The sequence below is a fragment of the Sceloporus undulatus genome, chromosome 6 (assembly GCF_019175285.1).
Source record: "Sceloporus undulatus isolate JIND9_A2432 ecotype Alabama chromosome 6, SceUnd_v1.1, whole genome shotgun sequence".
NCBI lineage: Eukaryota > Metazoa > Chordata > Lepidosauria > Squamata > Phrynosomatidae > Sceloporus > Sceloporus undulatus.
Window position 1 is genome coordinate 133,398,395 of NC_056527.1, and position 19,435 is coordinate 133,417,829.

At 43.4% G+C, this 19,435-nt stretch overlaps 3 protein-coding genes across 5 annotated transcripts; 2 read left to right on the top strand and 1 right to left on the bottom strand.

The window, feature by feature from the left end:
- Nucleotides 1–2,479: 2,479 nt before the first annotated feature.
- On the top strand, nt 2,480–6,959 carry CRYAB (crystallin alpha B). Its single transcript, XM_042471273.1, has 3 exons — nt 2,480–2,969; nt 5,059–5,181; nt 6,548–6,959. Exons 1-3 carry the CDS (start codon nt 2,772–2,774, stop codon nt 6,749–6,751), a joined length of 525 nt encoding a protein of 174 aa, XP_042327207.1. The 5' UTR covers nt 2,480–2,771; the 3' UTR covers nt 6,752–6,959.
- A 260-nt stretch (nt 6,960–7,219) lies between these two features.
- Nucleotides 7,220–12,408, bottom strand: C6H11orf1 (chromosome 6 C11orf1 homolog). 3 transcript variants are annotated; one of them, XM_042471276.1, is made up of 4 exons: nt 12,261–12,408; nt 9,769–9,996; nt 8,627–8,693; nt 7,220–7,560 (listed from the first exon to the last, which is right to left on the bottom strand). In XM_042471276.1, exons 2-4 carry the CDS (start codon nt 9,991–9,993, stop codon nt 7,382–7,384), a joined length of 471 nt encoding a protein of 156 aa, XP_042327210.1. In that variant the 5' UTR covers nt 9,994–9,996; nt 12,261–12,408; the 3' UTR covers nt 7,220–7,381. The 3 variants fall into 3 exon arrangements, with proteins under 3 accessions (XP_042327210.1, XP_042327211.1, XP_042327209.1); XM_042471277.1 differs by having other exon boundaries at nt 12,235–12,344; XM_042471275.1 differs by lacking the exon at nt 12,261–12,408 and adding an exon at nt 11,019–11,569.
- A 469-nt stretch (nt 12,409–12,877) lies between these two features.
- FDXACB1 (ferredoxin-fold anticodon binding domain containing 1) lies at nt 12,878–18,226 on the top strand. Its single transcript, XM_042474059.1, has 6 exons — nt 12,878–13,085; nt 14,050–14,244; nt 14,524–14,680; nt 15,586–15,789; nt 16,102–16,260; nt 16,837–18,226. The coding sequence occupies exons 2-6, from the start codon at nt 14,061–14,063 to the stop codon at nt 18,047–18,049; spliced, it is 1,917 nt and encodes a 638-aa protein (XP_042329993.1). The 5' UTR covers nt 12,878–13,085; nt 14,050–14,060; the 3' UTR covers nt 18,050–18,226.
- The last annotated feature ends 1,209 nt before the right edge of the window (nt 18,227–19,435 follow it).

The window sequence follows — 19,435 nt, forward strand, 5'->3', positions numbered from 1 at the left end:
AGAGGAGATTGGGAGTTTATCCCATGAATATCCTGGAAAAATCGTATAATTACATGAAACAATTTCACATGACGTTGCACAAAACAAGCCATTAAAGTGGTCACAAAGAAGCATTAATGCACGTCTTTTACTATTGGGATTTCAGCGACAATCCATTTCTGATATCACTTTATTTGTGCAATTGCATGTGATAATCATTCACGCAATTACTTTCCATTTTCGCTTTATTTGCAGGATGCTTTAAATGTGCTTTAACCTCTCTTTAATGCCAAAATTAGCCCCAGTGTAATAAACTCCGTAGACCTCAGTCTACTTCCTCAGATACATCTGAGGAAGTAGACTTTATGAAAGCTCTTGCTGCCAACTTCTTTTCTTTCAGTTAGTCTCAAAGGTGCTACGAGATCTCCCTACTTACTGATACTACAGACTAACACGGCTATAGCTTTGAATTCTAGACTATACGCTGCGTCCAGTCTTCCAGCCCCATTGGATTCCCACAACTAACTTGGCAAGTATACTATGTGGGTTGTTATATACCTTCTCCAGTGTGGCGTAGCGGTTTGAGCACTGGACGACAACTCTGGAGATCAGGGTTCAATTCCCCATTCAGCCATGGAAACCCTTTGGGTGAGTGACATAGTCTCAGCTCCAGAAAATCCTCTGATAGGTTCGCTTTAGGGTTGCCATAATTCAGTAAGTAAGTAGTAAGTCAGCAACAAGTTGAAGGCATGCAACAAATTGCTACGCCCTTGACTCATTCTCTCTCATCCTATCTAACCTTTCAAGGATGATGTAAAGATAAATTGGACTAGCCCCTTGTAAACTGTCCCAAAGGAAGGAAAGGACACAAAGGTAATAAATAAGCGTAATTCAGTTCTGAATAATGGCAACTTGAGTCAAAATGGGAACTAAAGGAAGAGAAGTCACAGGGCAACCTGACTTCAAACTCCAACTCATTAATTTTCTTTCTGTAAAACCGGCATGTCAGCATCTTGTTTGGAGGCTTGTTGAATGTATAAACGGAAGGAGTTTATGGGGCTTCTCACAGGTCTCTGTGGAAAGGAGCCATTGAATGCAAGGAGGGGTCCAGACTTTGCCCTGCATAGCATCACTTAAAGGGAGCCCTTATTTATTAGTGCTAAACCATGTGAAACCAGATCTGTTTTGTGCATCCTCAGAGGCAGCAGGTGCACCGATATGTCTGGGCCCCCTTGTTATTTACACTACTAGATGAAACTGGAGAACGAAGCCTGGTCAAGCTTGCCAGCTGCAGCGGTCCAAGTTTCTTCTTACTTCCATAATTTTGGCCTCAAAACTGGCCCTCGACTTATACGTGAGGCCGAAATATACTTGAGTTTATATGGCAATTACAACTTTGTTGTTACTTCTGAGTTTTCCCACGGTGTGTGTCCTGGGATGCTCAGCAGCCCAGCGATGGTGAACAAGGAAGACAGCGGTAGATCTGCAGAGAGGAAACTCTTAAGTCTGTAGTTTCCAGGCCCTGCAATGGTTACACCCGGGAAGAGATATCACGGGGGCGAAGAAAGAGGAACAGAGAGAGTGGAGACAGGTCTGGCTGCATTCAGATCATGCTCAGCTGGAGGTGGTGCAAGGGCTGGCAACAAACCCTTCCCGCATGCCTCAGCAACCGGACTGCCTGCTCTCATGTTTCGTATTTAACCCAATCGGTGCAACGAGTCACCTCTTTATTCTTAGCATCCTTATCAAAAGCCCCTGGGATGGAAGGAAGTAAACACTCACAGGTCCAGATCCAAATAGGATGCAGCGCAGAGGGTACCAGTATAATCTCCTTAGGAAGGAAGCGTCACTTTGGCCACTTGAAATCCACCACATGAGCTGCCCTTTGTCTACCCGCGCATGTGGTGGTTTTTTAATTTTCTGTCTTTATCCTAATCATTTCCTTCTGAATCTGGCCATGATCATTTCTCCACTGTAAGAGTTGATGTGAGGGGAGAACCACAAAGTATCCTCAGGTAGCCGAAATTACGGCTGGCTGTGTTGCCGAAATTATGCATGGCCATGTCACCAATGATACAGCCATGCAATTTGTATTTCTTTTAATTAAAAAGGGCGGGATGTTGTGGCGCAAATACAAGTGGGGGCGACAGTGGGGTCCCCCCCACCAAAAGAAATGAATCCAAAAGATCCTGTTTCATAGTGAGAACGATGCCATGGTGGAATCGAATCAACAATCTGGATTGAAACCTCATTGCGAACTGGTTTAAATTATAAGTGGGAATGAGCCCTTTGAGTCATATTTCAATGCTGCCACCATGCAGCCAAAGTGTGGAGGAAGAGGAATGCCATGGGGTTATATTTACAAACCGGATTCTGTGTGCAGTTCCTTGTGTTGTGTCTGTTTCTGAGACATAGATAGCAACTGCATGGTTTGCGCTGGCATCTGAAGCGGCAGAGAATGCCAGATTAGCCTGACTTGGTGTTTGTTGTTTAAGACAAAAAAATAAAGTGGGGGAATTTCATGTGGAGGCCATTTCATGCTGACCTGCTAGAATTCAGCTGCATTCTTTTTCGACGTGGGTGCTGAGCGGAGCGTTCAAATCTCCAGCTAATCTGCCAGCCAATGCTGAATGGTACAGATGAGGGAACAGGGATAATGGAAACACCTGACATCACTCTTCTAGAGCATTCAGCCCTGGGCACAGCCTGGCACAAGGGCAGCATATAAAGCCCTGGCTCTCGGGGCTTGCTAGAGTCTCTTCCTGCTCCTGCCTCCTTTGGGACCATCCCAGATGGATATCACCGTTCACCATCCCTTCTTCCGCAAGCCCCTGCTCTCCTCCGTCTTGCCCAGCCGCATCTTCAACCAGACTTTTGGGGAACACCTCCCCGAATCCGAACTGCTGCCTGTCTCCTCGGCTCTCAGCTCTTTCTTTTCGAAGCCTTTCATCCTAAGGAACCCTGGCTGGCTAGAAAACAGGTTCTCAGAGGTAAAAGGCCCCTCTTTTAGCTTGCCCTGAGTCTTGAGCATCCCCAATGCAGATGGAAGGGAGGCCCCCTGCCCTGTGTTGGTTAATGGGTTTGCTGTGTCTTTCGTAAGAGTTCAAGGTACAGATCTGGGCATTACCCTTTTAAAAGAGGGACACAACACACCATAAGAAACATAACTTAAGAAAACCAACAACTTCTCTTAAGTCTTGTTTCCACAAATGAACAGATTGTTTGGGAAGGTGTTGAAGGTTTTTAAGCAGAGGTTGGAAAGAGAGACACTTTAGCTGTGGATTCTTGCCCTGGTGTGTATGTGTCTGTGCAGATGACCTTCCAAATGTATGCTTTTGTGCCCTTAGGAACATCTTTTAGACTAGAATCACAAAACTGAATCCTACTTATGGGTTGTGTGTTTATGTGTATCTGTATATATATGCTTGTGTGTGTGTCCAACACAAAGAGGACAGAGAACACACATAAAAAATCAGTGTTTCAATTGACTTGAAAAGTTTGCTTATGAACAGTCCTGCATAAACCACTTTAGAATGGTTGTGTGGATCTCCCCAATGAAAAGTTCTTCTGCTGAAATGAACTGGAATTGTAGAAGAGTTTGCATTTTCTTGGGATTTATGCAATTCATAATGGCTTGTAAACACCAAAATAGGATCAGATTTAGGTGGCCAGTTTCACATCCTGGAGGCTATATACTGAGAATACCATCCATCAACCCACTCCCCCAAAAGAATGTGGCCATTAACAAATATCGGATTACATCTGTGAATGATTAAAACTTTGGAAACTGTTTGAATGGCCATTCCTCTAGTTCATGACTGAAAACTAATATTATTATTGCCTCATTGCGGTTATTATTCACTCTACGCGTGACACTCCTTCACAGTGGACCATCTTTGTATTTCCGACTGCAACTCTTATAAATGCATCATGCATTTTCCTGCTATGTATTAACTTTGGTAGATTCTGTACAAAGATTTTTAAAAAGGCAAGAAGACAAGCAATGATTTATAATCCAATACAGAAATATCAAGGAGGAAACTGAGATATACCACAGAAAGGTCACTCTGAATGAAGAGCTCTGTTTTAAGCAAGATAAAAATATAACTGGGTTTCACATGCGTGAGTCTTCCAGTGGCAAGGAGTTTCAAAGGAAAAAAATATGTCATTGGAGAACATAGAAAGTGATTTGTAAGCTTAGGAATCTGTAGAATGAGAGGCTTAAATCAGGGCGAGAATTGTACAGCCCTCAGATGATATTGGATTGCAACTCCCAGCAGCCTTAGTCAGCACAACCAATGGAGAGGATACTATGTTTTTATCTTTACTATGCTTGAATATATAGTTCATGGTTTCAAAGTGTTTAATTTTACTAATTTTAAATTGAAATGAAATTAGACTTTAAAAACTTTTGTACTACCTGTTGCTTTTGTTTTAGTTTGTTTTAATTTATCTTGTAAACTGTCCTGGGTCCCATACTGGTCCCATACATTAAATGAATAAAGACTGAAAATTTGTAGACTAATCCCAACAATATTGATATGAGAGAGAGAGAAACCTTTCTGTTGACATGCATAACTTAATAAATAGCCACCTCTCCTTCCCATTTGTCTTTTTAATAAGCTAAAAAGACCTATGCCTACTTGCATTTTGTCCTAGGAAATGCTCTTCCACCCACTGATCATTTCAGTTCCCTTACCTTACAAAGGTAAGTTGGTTTCATTACTTTTTCTGACTAAAATGTCCAGAATTGCAAGGGATTCTGGGAGCTGAAGTCCACAAAGCTATATTTTTCAGGCTCATGTAGAACAGTCAATAACCTGCCATGGACTATGCCTCCATGCAGGGTCCAAGTTTAAATATCTGTTTAATGCACAACACTTAGCAGCCATTGAACTAAATCGTACCATAGTCAACTAGAGTAGAACCACTGACTCCATTTGATTTACCTATATGTTGACTCACCATTCAATAACTGACTTAATGGGTCTACTCTAGTTAAGACTCACCGACAGGATTCCATCCAGTAAACGTTATAATATTATTGCAACCGTCTAAAACCAGATTCTTTGTCCTCAGATGCGACTGGATAAGGACAAGTTTTCCGTGAACCTGGATGTGAAGCATTTCTCTCCCGAGGAGCTCAAAGTTAAAGTTTTGGGAGACATGATTGAAGTTAATGGAAAACACGAAGAGCGCCAGGTTGGTCTGATCTTGGCCTGAACAAGGCTGGCAGGGCAATGGGGTGGCAGTGCGGTAAGAAGAGCTGAAATGACCCATTCTAAACAAGATGGAGATGTGAATCTCACCATATTAGATGTTACATGGAAGCAGTGCCGAGGACAGGAAGGTCTACTCATTAGCTTATTCCTCAATTCAACTCTCACTTAATAAGATGGAAGATTTTAGTTTCTCAATAGTTATGTTTCATTGCAGTATTCCAGAACTAGACCTGTATTGCAACCATTTGGTGACAGTTGTCAGTAATATCCTCAAGTTTCAACCACTTGACATTTACAAAAGACTTTTTAAACATCCCCTCCCCAAAATAACTGAAACAGAAATGTCCCCACAATTTTTTTTTTTGAAGAGTAGGGCACTTTTTAAAATCCTGGCCAATGCAAATGTCAAGACAAAAGAATGGCCCATTGTTTTCAACAAACAATGAGACAGAGAAGCATATTGGCAGCAAGTTTGCCCCATTGTGCGTGGTGAGGATTGGAATTCTCAATGGGATCAGGAAATGCTGGTCTTGATACATTAAACCCTAACCACAATCCCAGTTCTCAGTATGTTGGAATTCTCCCCTGGGGCAGGGAAGTCTATATGTGTCTGAAAATAACCTGGTACATAACGGGTAACTCTGAGAAGGCCAATGCGGAAACCTATTGAGGAACCACTGGTCCATCTAGTTCAGTGTTGCCAATTCCATCTGGCAGTGGCTAAAATTTCAGGCAGAAATTTATCTGGATCCAGCCATCTAACATCCTAAAACCGAAGGGACTGGGGACTGGGATTGTGTCCTACTGAATGGAAACAGTGGCATGAATCCTACCAGTTTTTCTAACCAAAGCAGACCCATTGGAGTGTTGAATAGAGAATCAACATTTACATTAACTCCATTGATTTAATGCAAAGGTGGGCTACATGTGGCCCATGGGGCTCCATTTTGCATCCTCCCAAAGCACCTAGAACTCCTGAATTTCACCCCTCATTGGGGTATTTTATTTTACTGAAACAACCAAAAATAGCACCAAAACTGTACCAAACATGGCAGTTTAACCCCACGCACCCTCCCAAAAGGCTACCCAATGCTGCAACCTCTTCAGACCCTCTCTCAAATCAAAATCAAAATGAAATCACTCCATGTTGGTTTAGGAAGTGCTAGTGCGGTCCCTGTGGGAAGTTTAAGGGTGAAAAATTGCCCCCCTGTAGTTGCCTACCTCTGATTTAAGGGGTCTAGTTGGGATTGCCCAACAGGATTCAGGCCAAGTATTGTTCAGTCAGATATATTTTGTTGAGCACTGTTTTCTCACTACCCCACCCCTTTCTCTTCTCCTTCACATAGGATGAACACGGTTTCATCGCCAGAGAGTTCAACAGAAAGTACAAGATCCCAGCTGATGTGGATCCTCTCTCCATCACCTCCTCCCTCTCTTCGGATGGTGTCCTGACAGTGAATGGACCACGGAAACTAACGGAGGTCCCCGAGAGGACCATCCCCATTACAAGAGAGGAGAAAGTGGCCCTACCAGCAGGGCAGAAGAAGTAGACAGCTCTTTGAAACTGGCCCCTTTTATACCCAAGGAAGGCTCCCCACTGGACACAAGCAACAAGATGGCACTGCTGGCTAGATGGTCTTATTTATTTGTGCTAAGAGAAACAAATGAGCTTAATTACTAACAAATAAAAACAACGAGTAAAGCATCGAGAGGCTTCTTCCCCTGGTTCTTTGGGGCAGGCTTAATTTGAAACAGGATGCTGCCCTTGGATGGAAAACTGATGGCAATAATTTAAAAATTATTAGCAACTCTGAACAACAGCCAGGTTTTGTTCAGTGACCAGAGTCAATTGCTGTTTTAGCAAAACACATTACTAGTTTCTTCTATCCTTACCTGCACAGCTAAACATCTTCAATTGCCAGCCCTTTGCAGAATGCACAAAGAAAAAGAAAACAAGTAGAATTAAAAATATATTGGGAGATACAAGAATCAGGAAGAATCCTCTCCTCACTCTGGTGCATTTTTACATTGATTTATTTACAGACACATTTTCTGAGTTGCTACCCAGCAGCCCAGCAGCTAATCTCAGAGGAGAGAAATGGAGAGGGCAATTGGATCTTGTAAGCAGAGTCTTCCAGCTGCCCTGGTTGTCCCAAGACAGGCTAGAGCCCCCTCTAATCCTACTGTTTCCGTGGCGTTCCTACTGAATCCTTGGGCATCCTCTCAGCCAAGGAATGGTCTGGCCTGCCATATGGAGGCTCATAATCTATCATGTAACACGAACGAGCCGTTGGCTTGATAGGAGGAGGCTCCAGCTCTGGCTGGTGTCCAGGGAACCAGTGAGGCTCTCTTGTAACTCCTTTGGAAAGAGAGAGAGAGAGAGAGAGAGAGAGAGAGAGAGAGAAGCTCAAAGGGTGTGCCTGACTACTGAAAACAAAATCAATGACCTCAGATGACATATCACAAAGCCCAAAGAGGTTTTCCTGTTTGATCATAAGGACACAGCAGGTGTTTTCCGACAGGTGGAGTTGTTCACCTTTCCTGTTTGTGTCTCGGCAAAACCGCATGTGGGATCTCATCTCTTATAAAATGGAATTGGTAAAAATATTAGGGGCACTTTGTTCCTTGCCTTTTAAATTCTGGACTTTCACACATTCATGGTTCCCTCCGCAACCCTCACCACTTTTGAAATGGAAGCAGATGTCAAGGTTATGCAATGAAAACTTTGGAGGGATGGTGGTGCAATAGTTCATTTACAGCAGGGGCGGGGAAATGTGTTCCAAGATCCAAATGCACCCCTGGGCTCCAATTATATGGCCCTCAAAGCCCACCAGAACCACAGTCCCCCCAAAGAAGTTAAAGGCCAAATTTCCCATTATATTTTTTTACCTCAAATGTCTCCAAACAGTGCCATACCAGAAGCATATGCTTTGGTTGCAATGACCTCCTGCCACAGGTCCCCAACACCCCAACTTTTAAAAAAATGGCAGGGGTTTTAAAAAGGCAAATGATAGTGATGCTGCATTACCTTTAGCATGTGGGAGTAAAAATGAGCCATCGCCACAGCTGCTCACGCAATTTAAAACCTCAAATTGCGAGCACAACTGGCTGCAATTTCTGGTGGTTATACTCCTTTGCTGTGGCACATTTGCACCCCACTCACTTTTTATATGAAATGCTTGCTTCGTTATTGACATTTTAGTATGACCTTTGGCTCCTCAAAATCCTATTTACTGAAGTCTTTCTAACATCTTAATCAAAATAAGTAGGCAGACAGTGTGCATATAGCCTGCCTTCTTATTTTGATTTAAATGTTAGAAATACTTCAGTAAATGGGATTCAGCATCGAGGCAGGAATTAAAAGTCCTCAAGTTCTCCTTGCTACCCCCCAATTCTATGTCCAGCTTTCCATTCTGTGCACCTACTTCTTGTACTGTGAGGCATTTCCTTGGAATAGTCCTTGGAGTAGGTGGACTCGAAGCAGTGAGCATACTGAAAGGGAAAGCACAGATTGAATTCAGGTTTACTTACGAAACCATCTTCATTAAAGCAGGTTGAACCATTCAGAGATTTTATCACTAATGCATCTCCATTTACAAGTCCTTTCCCACACTGAATCAAAGCTCAGTAGAAGCAATGGATATAATTGGATGGAAAGGATATTAAATACAACTGATCAACATGCGCTTACTAACAAGCAAACCTCATTACTACAGGCAGCAGAATGTGCCCCTGAAAACAAGCACTGATTGCAAAAGAGGAAAAGAAACCCAGAACTGCAGAGAAAGAGATAGCAAGCAGTGAAAGCAACCTACATAGAGGGCTCTCAATATTACATTTTTGGATTATGCCTCCCCCCATCAAGCTTTGAGTTGTATGTAAGGGCCATTAAGTGATACTGTATCTCAATTAGACAGAGCCTGGGAAGTGTCTTTTTGGATTAACCCTCTCATAGGTGTATGGAGGAGTCTGGGAGGAGTACTTCAAAAAGTCAGTTTTCCAGATCCTGCCTAGCTTAAAAGCTAAATTACACCAGAACAAATATTTTATCTAGAAGAAATTAAACACAAACTGCTGTAACAGATTGGGCATCATGTGGCCCTCCAGATATTGTTGGACTGCAAGTTCCAGAAGCCCTAGTCAGTATGCTAGGGTTTGTCAATTCTATATGTTCATATCCTATATTAAACCCATCTAATAACCCCTAGGAAATTCATAAGTTGGCAGGTGACTTGAAGAGACATACACACACACACACACACACACACACACAATGATTGAAAATTTCCCAGAAAATCTTCTATCCCACATCTTAGATACCAATGTCTTGAGAGACCTTCTCAGGGAGGCAACTACTACAGTTAAGATTTTAGACTGGGAATGGGAATATTTGGTCCTCCAGATGCTTGGGATGACACAACTCCCACAGTCCCTTTCCATTGACCATGATGCTTGAGGTGTCTGGAAATCAATGCTTAAAACATTTGGATCACCATTTGGAGGGCGTCAAGAGGCTCTATATGTTCAATGCAAACCACAGTTGAAGGATAGGAGATGGCCTTCTAACCTGAGAAGGGAGAGGTTTTGGCTGTAGCACTCTCCGAATGTCGTAACGGTCCTCGTTCCAGTTCCCCAGGAGGGTTTTGTTGGCGTACATGTCCTCATTGGTGGTGCACCTCCATCCATACTGGAAGAACTTGGAGGAGCTGTTCCAATCTGTCCACACTTCTCCATGGCCATTGGCATGCAATAAACAGCCATGAAGAGGGTTGAAGAAGCAAGAGAAGGACATGGCCTAGGAAGAGACAAAAGAGCAGGTTAGAGACAGGCAACCAGTCTCATCACAGAGAACATGGATACAGTGCAAACTATGGTCTGTTCTATACCGTAGTTTGAAGTGACAGCTTCAATCCTAAACACATTCGCTAGGGGTAAGAATGAAACGTCGCGAGACTTACCTGTGAGTCAACATACGCACAACTGCACTGTCATGCTGCGGTATTAGAGAGCTCTTGTAGCACCTTTGAGACTAACTGAAAGAAAGAAGTTGGCAGCATGACTACAATAGACTACAATCTACTTCCTCAGAGTCTTCTAAGGAAGTAGACTTAAGTCTACAAAAGCCCATTATGCCAACTCCTTTCTTTCCGTTAGTCTCAAAAGTGCTACAATAATAATAATAATAATAATAATAATAAACTACAAATTAAAATGAAAATAGTACAAGAGCTCCTTACATACTCATTCCACAGACTAACACAGCTATATCTTTGAATTTTACTACAATGTTAGGTGCACTTCAGAGGGAAAATCCCTTTGAAATCAGTTTGACTTCTCTTATGAATCCATCTGCATTTGTAGGCATGGCATACCTGTAGTGTAGCTAAGCCCAAAGGAAAACACAGGGCTAGAGTTTACAAATGCATCTTTTTCCATTAAGCTATTTGGCTTTCATTTCATGTGGCTGATTTGTTTCTGTTGTGTGCCTTCCTGACTTATGGCAACCCTAAGGGAAGCCTATCATGGAGTTTTCTTGGCAATTTAGACAGAGAAAGCCTTTGACTTTGTATTCAGAGGAGGCTTGTCATGCTCATTCCCTGAGGCTGAGAGCATGTAAACTAATGGGTTGACATGCTTGAGCCAGGATTCAAACCCTGGTCTCTCAAAAAGACGCAGGTTAAATGAGTCTTGCGCATGGTCCCACTCTCCAAATTGCCTCAAGTGGGAACCATGGTCATTTGAATCGGTTCAAACCAATTTGCGTTCTGGTTTAAAAGGTAGTGGGAATGAGGCCCCCGGGATTCAGCTGCAAAATACCTCTGAGTCTGAAGTTGTCGTGTAAGAACTACTGGACTCGTCCATATCCAACACCCCTTTGTTGGTTTACTCCTAAACGGAGTTTGCTCTTACAATATCGGATCGAGGGCGAATCTGGATTAGAGGGCTGTGAATGGTGTTGGGAGGCACTTGGGATCTTGGCCTCCCTGACCAAGGAAATGGAGGAGGCAGCCAGCAAAGCTGCCCAGTTTGTGATGCAAGTCCCTGGTCATCGGCTGGGTCTGATGTCAGAGGCCTCAGAGCATCTCTAGCCTCCTTTCATCCCAAATGGCTTCAGCTGCCCTTTGCCACTCAGGCCCAAAACACACGGCAGAAGTACCATATACACACATCCCTCCATATGTGTGGCTTTGATATTTGCGGCTTTCATTATTCATGGGTTTGCTTAATATGGAATATCTCTAGGTCCTCCAGTGCAACTCTACGGTCAACAATCAACAAACATCGACCATAGAGCTGCGCTGGAGGAGCTACAAAGGCCTAGTGGAGTAGTCTCTCTAGGAATATCTAGGTCCTCCAGTGCAACTCTATGGTCAAATTTAACTAAAAGTTGCACCGGAAAGCTAGAGATTCCTAAAGAGAATACTTCCAGGGCAATCAAACTCAGCCTTTCACCATATAATATATATATATATATATATAATTGATGCGCCTGGTATTTGGGTCCATTTTAAAACCTAAATGTCTAGACTTATACATGAGTGTTGAATCAGGAACCCGAGATGTGAGACCTTTTAACTGTCCTGGCTCAAGGGCTAGGGGATGCTGGGAAGTGTAGTTTTGAGAGACATTGGGCCCCCTTGTCTGTGCACAATTGAACTACAGTTCCCAGAATTCCCTAGCAGCACTGAGCCAAGGCAGTTGAAGAAGGGGTCTCAAACTGGGTTATTTCTGCAGTTTTGGACCCAAAAAGACTGATCCAGACTGGGGAAATAATAACCCCGGTTGGGAAGAGCTTTAAGTCTTTGTTGGCGGTCGGCTATGGAATCTGGGAGTTGGAGTTTGTTGTGGGCCCAGAGCGGAGTTCTGCTCCGCTGGCCCCCACAACAAACTCCAACTCCCAGAATTCTAGCAGACAGCCAGACAACAAGTTAAAGCGCTTCCAAACCGGGTTATTATTTCCTCAGTCTGGATCCAGCCTTGTGATCCATTTATTATTGTAACTCTCTTAAATGTTTCACAAAGTGGTGCAAACCGCATTAATTCCTCAGTGCGGAGCACCCCAGGCCAAATCTTCCTCCACTCTCAGGCTCCCGCATAAAGCGTGGGGTCCGTTGCTATAGCAACCGCCCTCAGAGTGAGAAGCGCGCGCCGGAAGTGACGCAAAAAGCGCTGCAGTCACCAACGCCGGCTTCCGGTTTGACTTGAGGCGAGGCTGGGAGGGAGGAGGAATCACCCAGTTCGGGAGCGCTTTAAATGCCCTGGCTCAGTTCTGGGAGTTGTAGTTCCTTGTGGCACTGGCAGAGAACTACACTTCCCAGCATCCCCTTACCCTTGAGCCAGGGCAGTTGAAAGCGGTCTCAAACTGGGCTATTTCTGCAGTGTGTTTGGGATTCTATGGTTGGAATGGACTTTTAAGGGACATGCAGGAACTCCCAAGCAAAGCATCCCCATTGGCAGATGGCCACCCAGCCTCTGCTGAAAGGCCTCCAAAGGAGGAGACTCCATTACTCTCCAAGGGAGCGTCTTCCTCGGTTTAACAGCCCTTACTCTCAGGAGGCTCCTCCTCATGTTGAGATGGAATCTCTTTTCCTATATCTTGCATCCATTGCTCTGTTTTCCTGTTCTCTGGAGCAGCAGAAAACAAGCTCGCTCCCTCCTCAACATTACATCCCTTCATATATTTAAACAGGGCTATTATATCCCCTCTTAACCTTCTCTTCTCCAGGCTAAACATCCCCAGCTCCCTAAGTATCCCCTCTTAAGGCATGGTTTCCAGACCCTTCACCATCTTGATCTCCCTTCTCTGGAATGATGCTCCAGCCTCTCCATAATATCCTTTCTGAATTGTGTTGCCCAGAACTGGACGCAGCATTATTATCCCAGGTGAGGCTTAAGCAAAGCAGAATAGAATGGGGCTATTGCATCCCTTGATCTAGAGACACTTCACTCCCCTAAATAACTCAGGACTAAGAAGCAGAGCCCTCCTTCCTCCAGTCCATCTGCCTTAGTCCAGGCCTCAGACGGAGAGAATAATAGTAATAATAATAATAATAATAATAATAATAATAATAGTTTATTTATATTTCCTGCCTCTCCGAAGATCAAAGCGGGATTACAACAATAGAATAATAATACAGTACAAGATAATACAAAGAGAGAAGAACTGCTGGACCTGATCCCCCTTCCCACCATCATTCCCTTCTCCTTTTGTGTCATGTCTTTTTAGATTGTAAGCCAGAGGGCAGGGAACCATCTAAATAAATCCTATTATTAATTAATTAATTAATTAATTAATAATTGTAAGCCACTCTGAGAGCCTTTAGGGCTAAAGGGTGGAGTATAAATACCATAAATGAATAATATTGATGCAGCCTAGAATCGCATTGGCCTTTTTAGCTGCCGCGTCACACTGCTGACTCATGTTCAGCTTGCGGTCTATTGAGGGAGGGAGAGAGAGACAGCTGAAAGTGACTTCTTCTCCACCTCTATCCTTCCTGCCGCTGTCCAAATATCTTGGAAGGCATGTCTGTGTGTATAGATAAAGAGTCAATGAGTTTGCTTGAATTTCTCATCCTGTCCCAAGGAGGGGGATATTTGGTCTGGCAATCTCCTTTTAAGCCATGCTGACTTGAGCCTATGATGCCATAGAGAGAGTTTGGAAAAGTTATCTTTGTGGTCCACTGCTTCCCGAATGCTATGCTAGCTGAAGGATTCAGGAAACCGTGGTCCAAAAAGATAACTTTCCCAAGGTATGAGGTATTGTCAGAAGCAGTGGCGTTTTGCAAACCTTGTGTGACTTAGGATGATGTCTTTGAAACCAGGCTGACTTTTCCTTCTTCCGTCAAAGGCTTCTTCACCATGGATCTCCTCCATCGTCAGCCTTTGGTCCTCCTGGTGGGAGAAGGAAATTTGTCCTTCTCAGCTGGTTTGTGCAAAGCAAAGGGTTGTGAAGCTCACATTGTTGCTACCTGCTACGAGAGTGAAGAGACCGTTTCTAGACAAGCCCTTGCTAAATCCAATATACAATACCTGAAGAAAAGAGGTAAGAAAGGCGACAAAGAAAAACAGTGGTTGTGTGACTGTCTTTGGAGACGAAGGCTTTCATGGCCGGCATCCATAGTTTTCTGTGCGTTTTTCTGGCTATGTGGCCATGTTCTAGAAGAGTTTATTCCTGACGTTTCACCAGCATCTGTGGCTGGCATCTGAAGATAGATATATAATTGTATATCTCATATATATGATCTGAAGATATAGGATCTGAAGATGCCAGCCTCCTGTCTATCTAATTTGTCCTATCTGTTTATGTTCCTTTTTATACCAGGGGCCGAAGTTCACTTTTGTGTTGACTGCACAAAACTACAGGAGCGCTTCTTGCCAACCGAGAGGAATTTTGACCGCATCTATTTCAACTTCCCTCACTGCGGGAGAAAAGCTGGAGTGAAAAGAAACAGGGAGCTTCTCGCCAGGTTTTTCTGCAGGCAAGTACAAAATGACTTGTATGCTCGTTTTCTGTTACAACACTATTTTCCAAGTTATTACTGCTTTACTAATTTCCATGCTATTACTACTATATATCAGGGACTCTGCTCTCAGAATATGTGAACACAAACCAGCTATGTCTGCCATTGCTTTTTCGGCACAGTGATGCTCAATTTCTGTGCCTTGTTTTGAATGCTTCACATAAAACCGTGGTGCAGAATGATGATTTTCCCCTCCTTGATGTATCAGAGACAGGTAATATTTTTGTGCCATATCACTACCATGTGGTTCTTTCCTGGAAACTCACCACAGACCAGCAGCCAATGACCCAGGGACCAGCACTGGTCCATGGACCACCACTTTGAGTAGCACTGTTATTGTGGATGAACAAGGAGAATTTAAATTGAGGGTTTCATTGAGGAAGGAGAACAAGGAAGAGACCAACTTGGAGCTGATCCCCCTTTTTGCCTTTTTCATAACCTTCTCTTAGTTATAGGAACTATAACAATTTCAGGAATGTGTTTCTGAAGTCTCGTAAGAAAATGTGAATGCTTTATAAGGATATAAGAAGAATTGTGCTGGATCAGGCCAAAGGCTTGTTTTGCAGTGGTCAGGCATTGACAGGGAAGCAGGTGGCGGCAATGCAGATGCAAAATTTCACCCTAGGAAATTTTGAATGAACAGTTTGCACCCAGTGGGTACAAATTCAGTGCCAGTCCATGGAACAAAATTGCTGGTCCTCCAAATCACACAGCCTGGGGAGCACTATTTTCTCATCATCAGGTGGGAATATCCTTTCCTCCCCTTCCCACCCTTGTCTAGAGACTTCTCAGAATTAGCCAGAAAAGTCAGTGATTTGCTGCACCAGCCACAAGAGAAAGCCCCTTGTCTGTTCTTCCTGCAGCTGTGCAGAGGTCCTGGCAGAGAAAGGAGAGGTCCATGTGGCGCTTTGCAGAGGACAGGGTGGGACCCCTGCCGACCAGCCGATGAGGGAGTGGCACAACAGCTGGCAAGTCGTGGCTATGGCAGCAGAGGCGGGATTCATCCTCAGTGACATTCATCCATTTCACATCAGGGATGCTCATGGATATACATGTACAGGCTACAGGTAAGCTGTGACCACTACACAGTAACCATGGAAAGAATATTTCCTGGGATCTTCCATACTGCTGATATGTTATCTTTGCCCTTGGACTTATTTCTGCAAAGTGCCTATGAATGTGGCATTACTTCTCCAAAGCATTCTGCTGGAATCTCATCTCTGCAATTGAATGTAACCTGGCCAAAGTGTCTGTGAACAAGATTTCTATAATGTACTTTTGAAGCCTGTAATAACTGTAACTCATGTAACTCACTTTCATTGTTCTAATGGAAAGCAACTGCTTGCTTGCTCATAACAAACTTGCCTTTTTATTTGTAGGAGTCAGGATAAATCATTCTGTGTGGAAGGCGCCTTGAACCACATATTCACGAGAAGTTTCCATTTCCATCACCCTGGGCCTGTGATCCGTCACACAGAATTGGGAGGCAAGACTGTTTCCTTCTGTGTTCCAGAGATATTTCTAGATAAAATAAACAGGTATGCAGCCAAGATTCCAAATCCTATTAATCTGGCCATGCACAGCGCAACCAGTCAGCTGCTGAATGGAAAATTCAGAGGATCTTAATCCTGAGGTACATTGGAATTGCAACCTAATCCTCACTATGTTTTCTTGGGCATAAATTCCATTGACTTCAAATGCATATGCATCTATGTACATTTCATACTGCAATCTACTCTTACTCATCATGTATAAAATATAGTGTGGTTTGATAGATTCCCATTCCAGGAAGAGTTACATTCAGTTCCTGGCTTATGGAATCTTTATGCAGCTTTGGACAAGTTACTGTTCTTGTCATAATGTGCTGTTGCTGGAAAGAGGTTTCTTTCTTTCACCCGTGAGGAGATCAACTCATCCCATATGGCTTGGGACAAGAAGGGAAGTTTGCAGCCAGAGAGTCTTTCTTTTCTGTGAAACGGGAATATTGGTGAATGGGCTGAGTACCATGGAACATTTTACAGATCTGGTACTGTGTGAATGATTTGCTGTTTTTTAAAATGGTTTCAGTGATTTATCTAATATACTTTTTTGGGTCTTTTTGCTATTTTAAATAGGGGCTTTCTAGATGGGAATTCAGAACATCCTGTAAGAACAATAAACGAAAAGCTAATTGATGAACTCGGCAAATCGTTCCCAGTTCAGAAAGTTCAGTCATCCCTTCCCTTGGTATTCCAAGATAGTTACAACTCTCCTTCCTCTCTGGATGGCTTTTGGATGATTCCCATTGTAATAAGAAACCCAGATCCTGAGCCCGTGGTTAACAGAACCGCAAGCAAGACAGAAGCCTTTGCCTTTCCTTCTGGTTTTTTTCCTGGCTTGGAGCGTATTGATCAAGGGAACAAGGAAAGGGACTGGCTCTTGGGGAGACACTATCTCAGACCTTCTCTGCTACCTTCTCTTCACACAGTTTTTCAAGAAACAGACTTTCCTCTTGGGACTTTCCTGGCACTGAATGGATTGGCTTTTAGGAAATGCAAGATTTCTGCCCATTCGCTGCCTATTTTTCATGAAACCCTCTTTATTTCTTTGGTGAATAAGGGCTCGGAAGATGTGTGTTCCCAGCTCCTTGCAGAAAACCTTACAAGGACTTTAAACTCCCTCCTCCAATCTTCAGGTGGCAAGGTAGACTGTACAACGGATGAGCCAGAAACACTATTCGACTGTACAACAGATAAGCCAGAAACATTAGCCCGCAATGTTTTTCTGATTCCTGAACCTCAGTTTCATAAATCAAAATACCTTATCACTGTGGCCCTGGATTCTTCTGATCAGGTCCCAAAGACACTTTGTGTAGGGACAATAAATACAGTTCCATGGCAGCCGACAAGCATTGATCACATAATAGTTTATGCTTCATTGAATCTCGATCTTCTGGCCATGCAAGTATGTGGAATCGCTGACTGGCGCATGCTCTGGACCTCTGACAAACGTTTCCTCCCACAGTTTGCAGGAGGGCGTTTAGGGCCCTTCAAGAGCTTTTCACTCTATCCGCCTTCCTATCTGCATGATGTCAGTTTCTGGGTTCCCAAATCACGAGAATTCAATGAAATCCAGCTCCACACCATTGCCAGGCATGTGTCTGGTGAAACAGTGGTGTCTGTCCACCTGCTTGACAGCTTCTTGAATCTGGACACAGGCCAAACCAGCCGCTGCTACAGGGTCATTTACCAGTCTTGTGACAAAGCGCTCACAGGGAAGCAGGCGGCAGCAATGCAGATGAAGCTGAGGAGGGAAATACAGAATTGTCTGCATGTGACTCTGAGGTAGCTCTTCGTCCTCCTTTTCCAGAGACAGATGTGGCCAGAGACTTCATTGGGTTGGTGTTGGGTGCCTTCAAGTCATTTCCCACTTATGGTGAACCTAAAGTGGCCTTATTATGTGGGGTTTCTTGGCAAGATTGGTTCGGGGGGTTGCTTCGCCTTCCTCTGAGACTGAGAGAGTGTGACTTGCAAAAGGTCACTCAGTGGGAAGTCGGAGGCTTTCATGGCCAGCATCCATACTTTTTGTTGGGGGGTTTTTGAGCTATGTGGCCATGTTGTATACGTGTTTATTCCTGAAGTTTCACCAGCATCTGAAGATGCCAGCCACAGATGTTGGTGAAACGTCAGGAATAAACTCTTCTAGAACATGGCCACGTAGTCCGAAGAACCCACAAAAACCTATGTCACTTAGTGGGTTTCCATGGCAGAGTGGGAATTCGAACCCTGGTCAAGGTGAGGAGGGAAGTAAAGAACATTCTGACCATGACTCTGAGGGTGAGCCTGGTCAAAACCAAAATGAAGAGCTGAGCGCCGTAAAAGAAAGAAACAAAGAGAAGAAGAAGAAAGGAAGGGATGGATGGATGGATAGAATGCTGCCTTGTCTTTTAAACATTTCTGCACCTATATATTGATCTGGCAGGGGCTCAAAATGCTTCTAACTGAAAGTCTTTTTAACTGTGGGGTTTTTTGTTTTTCTTAATAATTGTGGCTGTCTAGGGAGGGTTGCTCTTTGATAAGTAGAAGATTTTTTTAAATCATGAATTTAATTTATATTTAATTATTGCCCTATGTATTGTAATACAAATATTGCGTAGAGATGCAGCTTAACATGTGTATTTTGTGTCACGATTGTGTTTGGAATATGTTGTAGCCTTGAGCTTTGAGGAGAGGCGGGTAAGAAATAATAATAATAATAATTATTATTAAGAAAGGCAGGGACAAAATAAGATGAAATAAATTCAAATGTTTTTTTAAAAAGAAAAATGCAGTCGGCTCTCTGTATCCAAGGATTTTTCACCATGGATTCAGCCATCCACCGGTTGCAAATATTCCAAAAAGATATAGATTCCAAAAAGCAAACCTTGAATTTGACCTTTTATGTGCCATTGCATTTAATGGACTTGAGCATCCAAGGATTTTGGTATCCATAGGAGGTCCTGAAACCAAGCCCCAGAGGATACCAAGGGCCCACTATAGACAATACAGTTGGCCCTCCTTATCCACTGATTTTTTATCCACGGATTCAAACATCCACGGCTTGAAAATATTTAAAACATCTATAAACTCCAATAAGCAAACCTTGATTTTTGCCGTTTTATATAAGGGACACCATTTTACTATGCCATTGCATTTAATGGGACTTGAGCATCCACAGATTTTGGTATCCATGGGG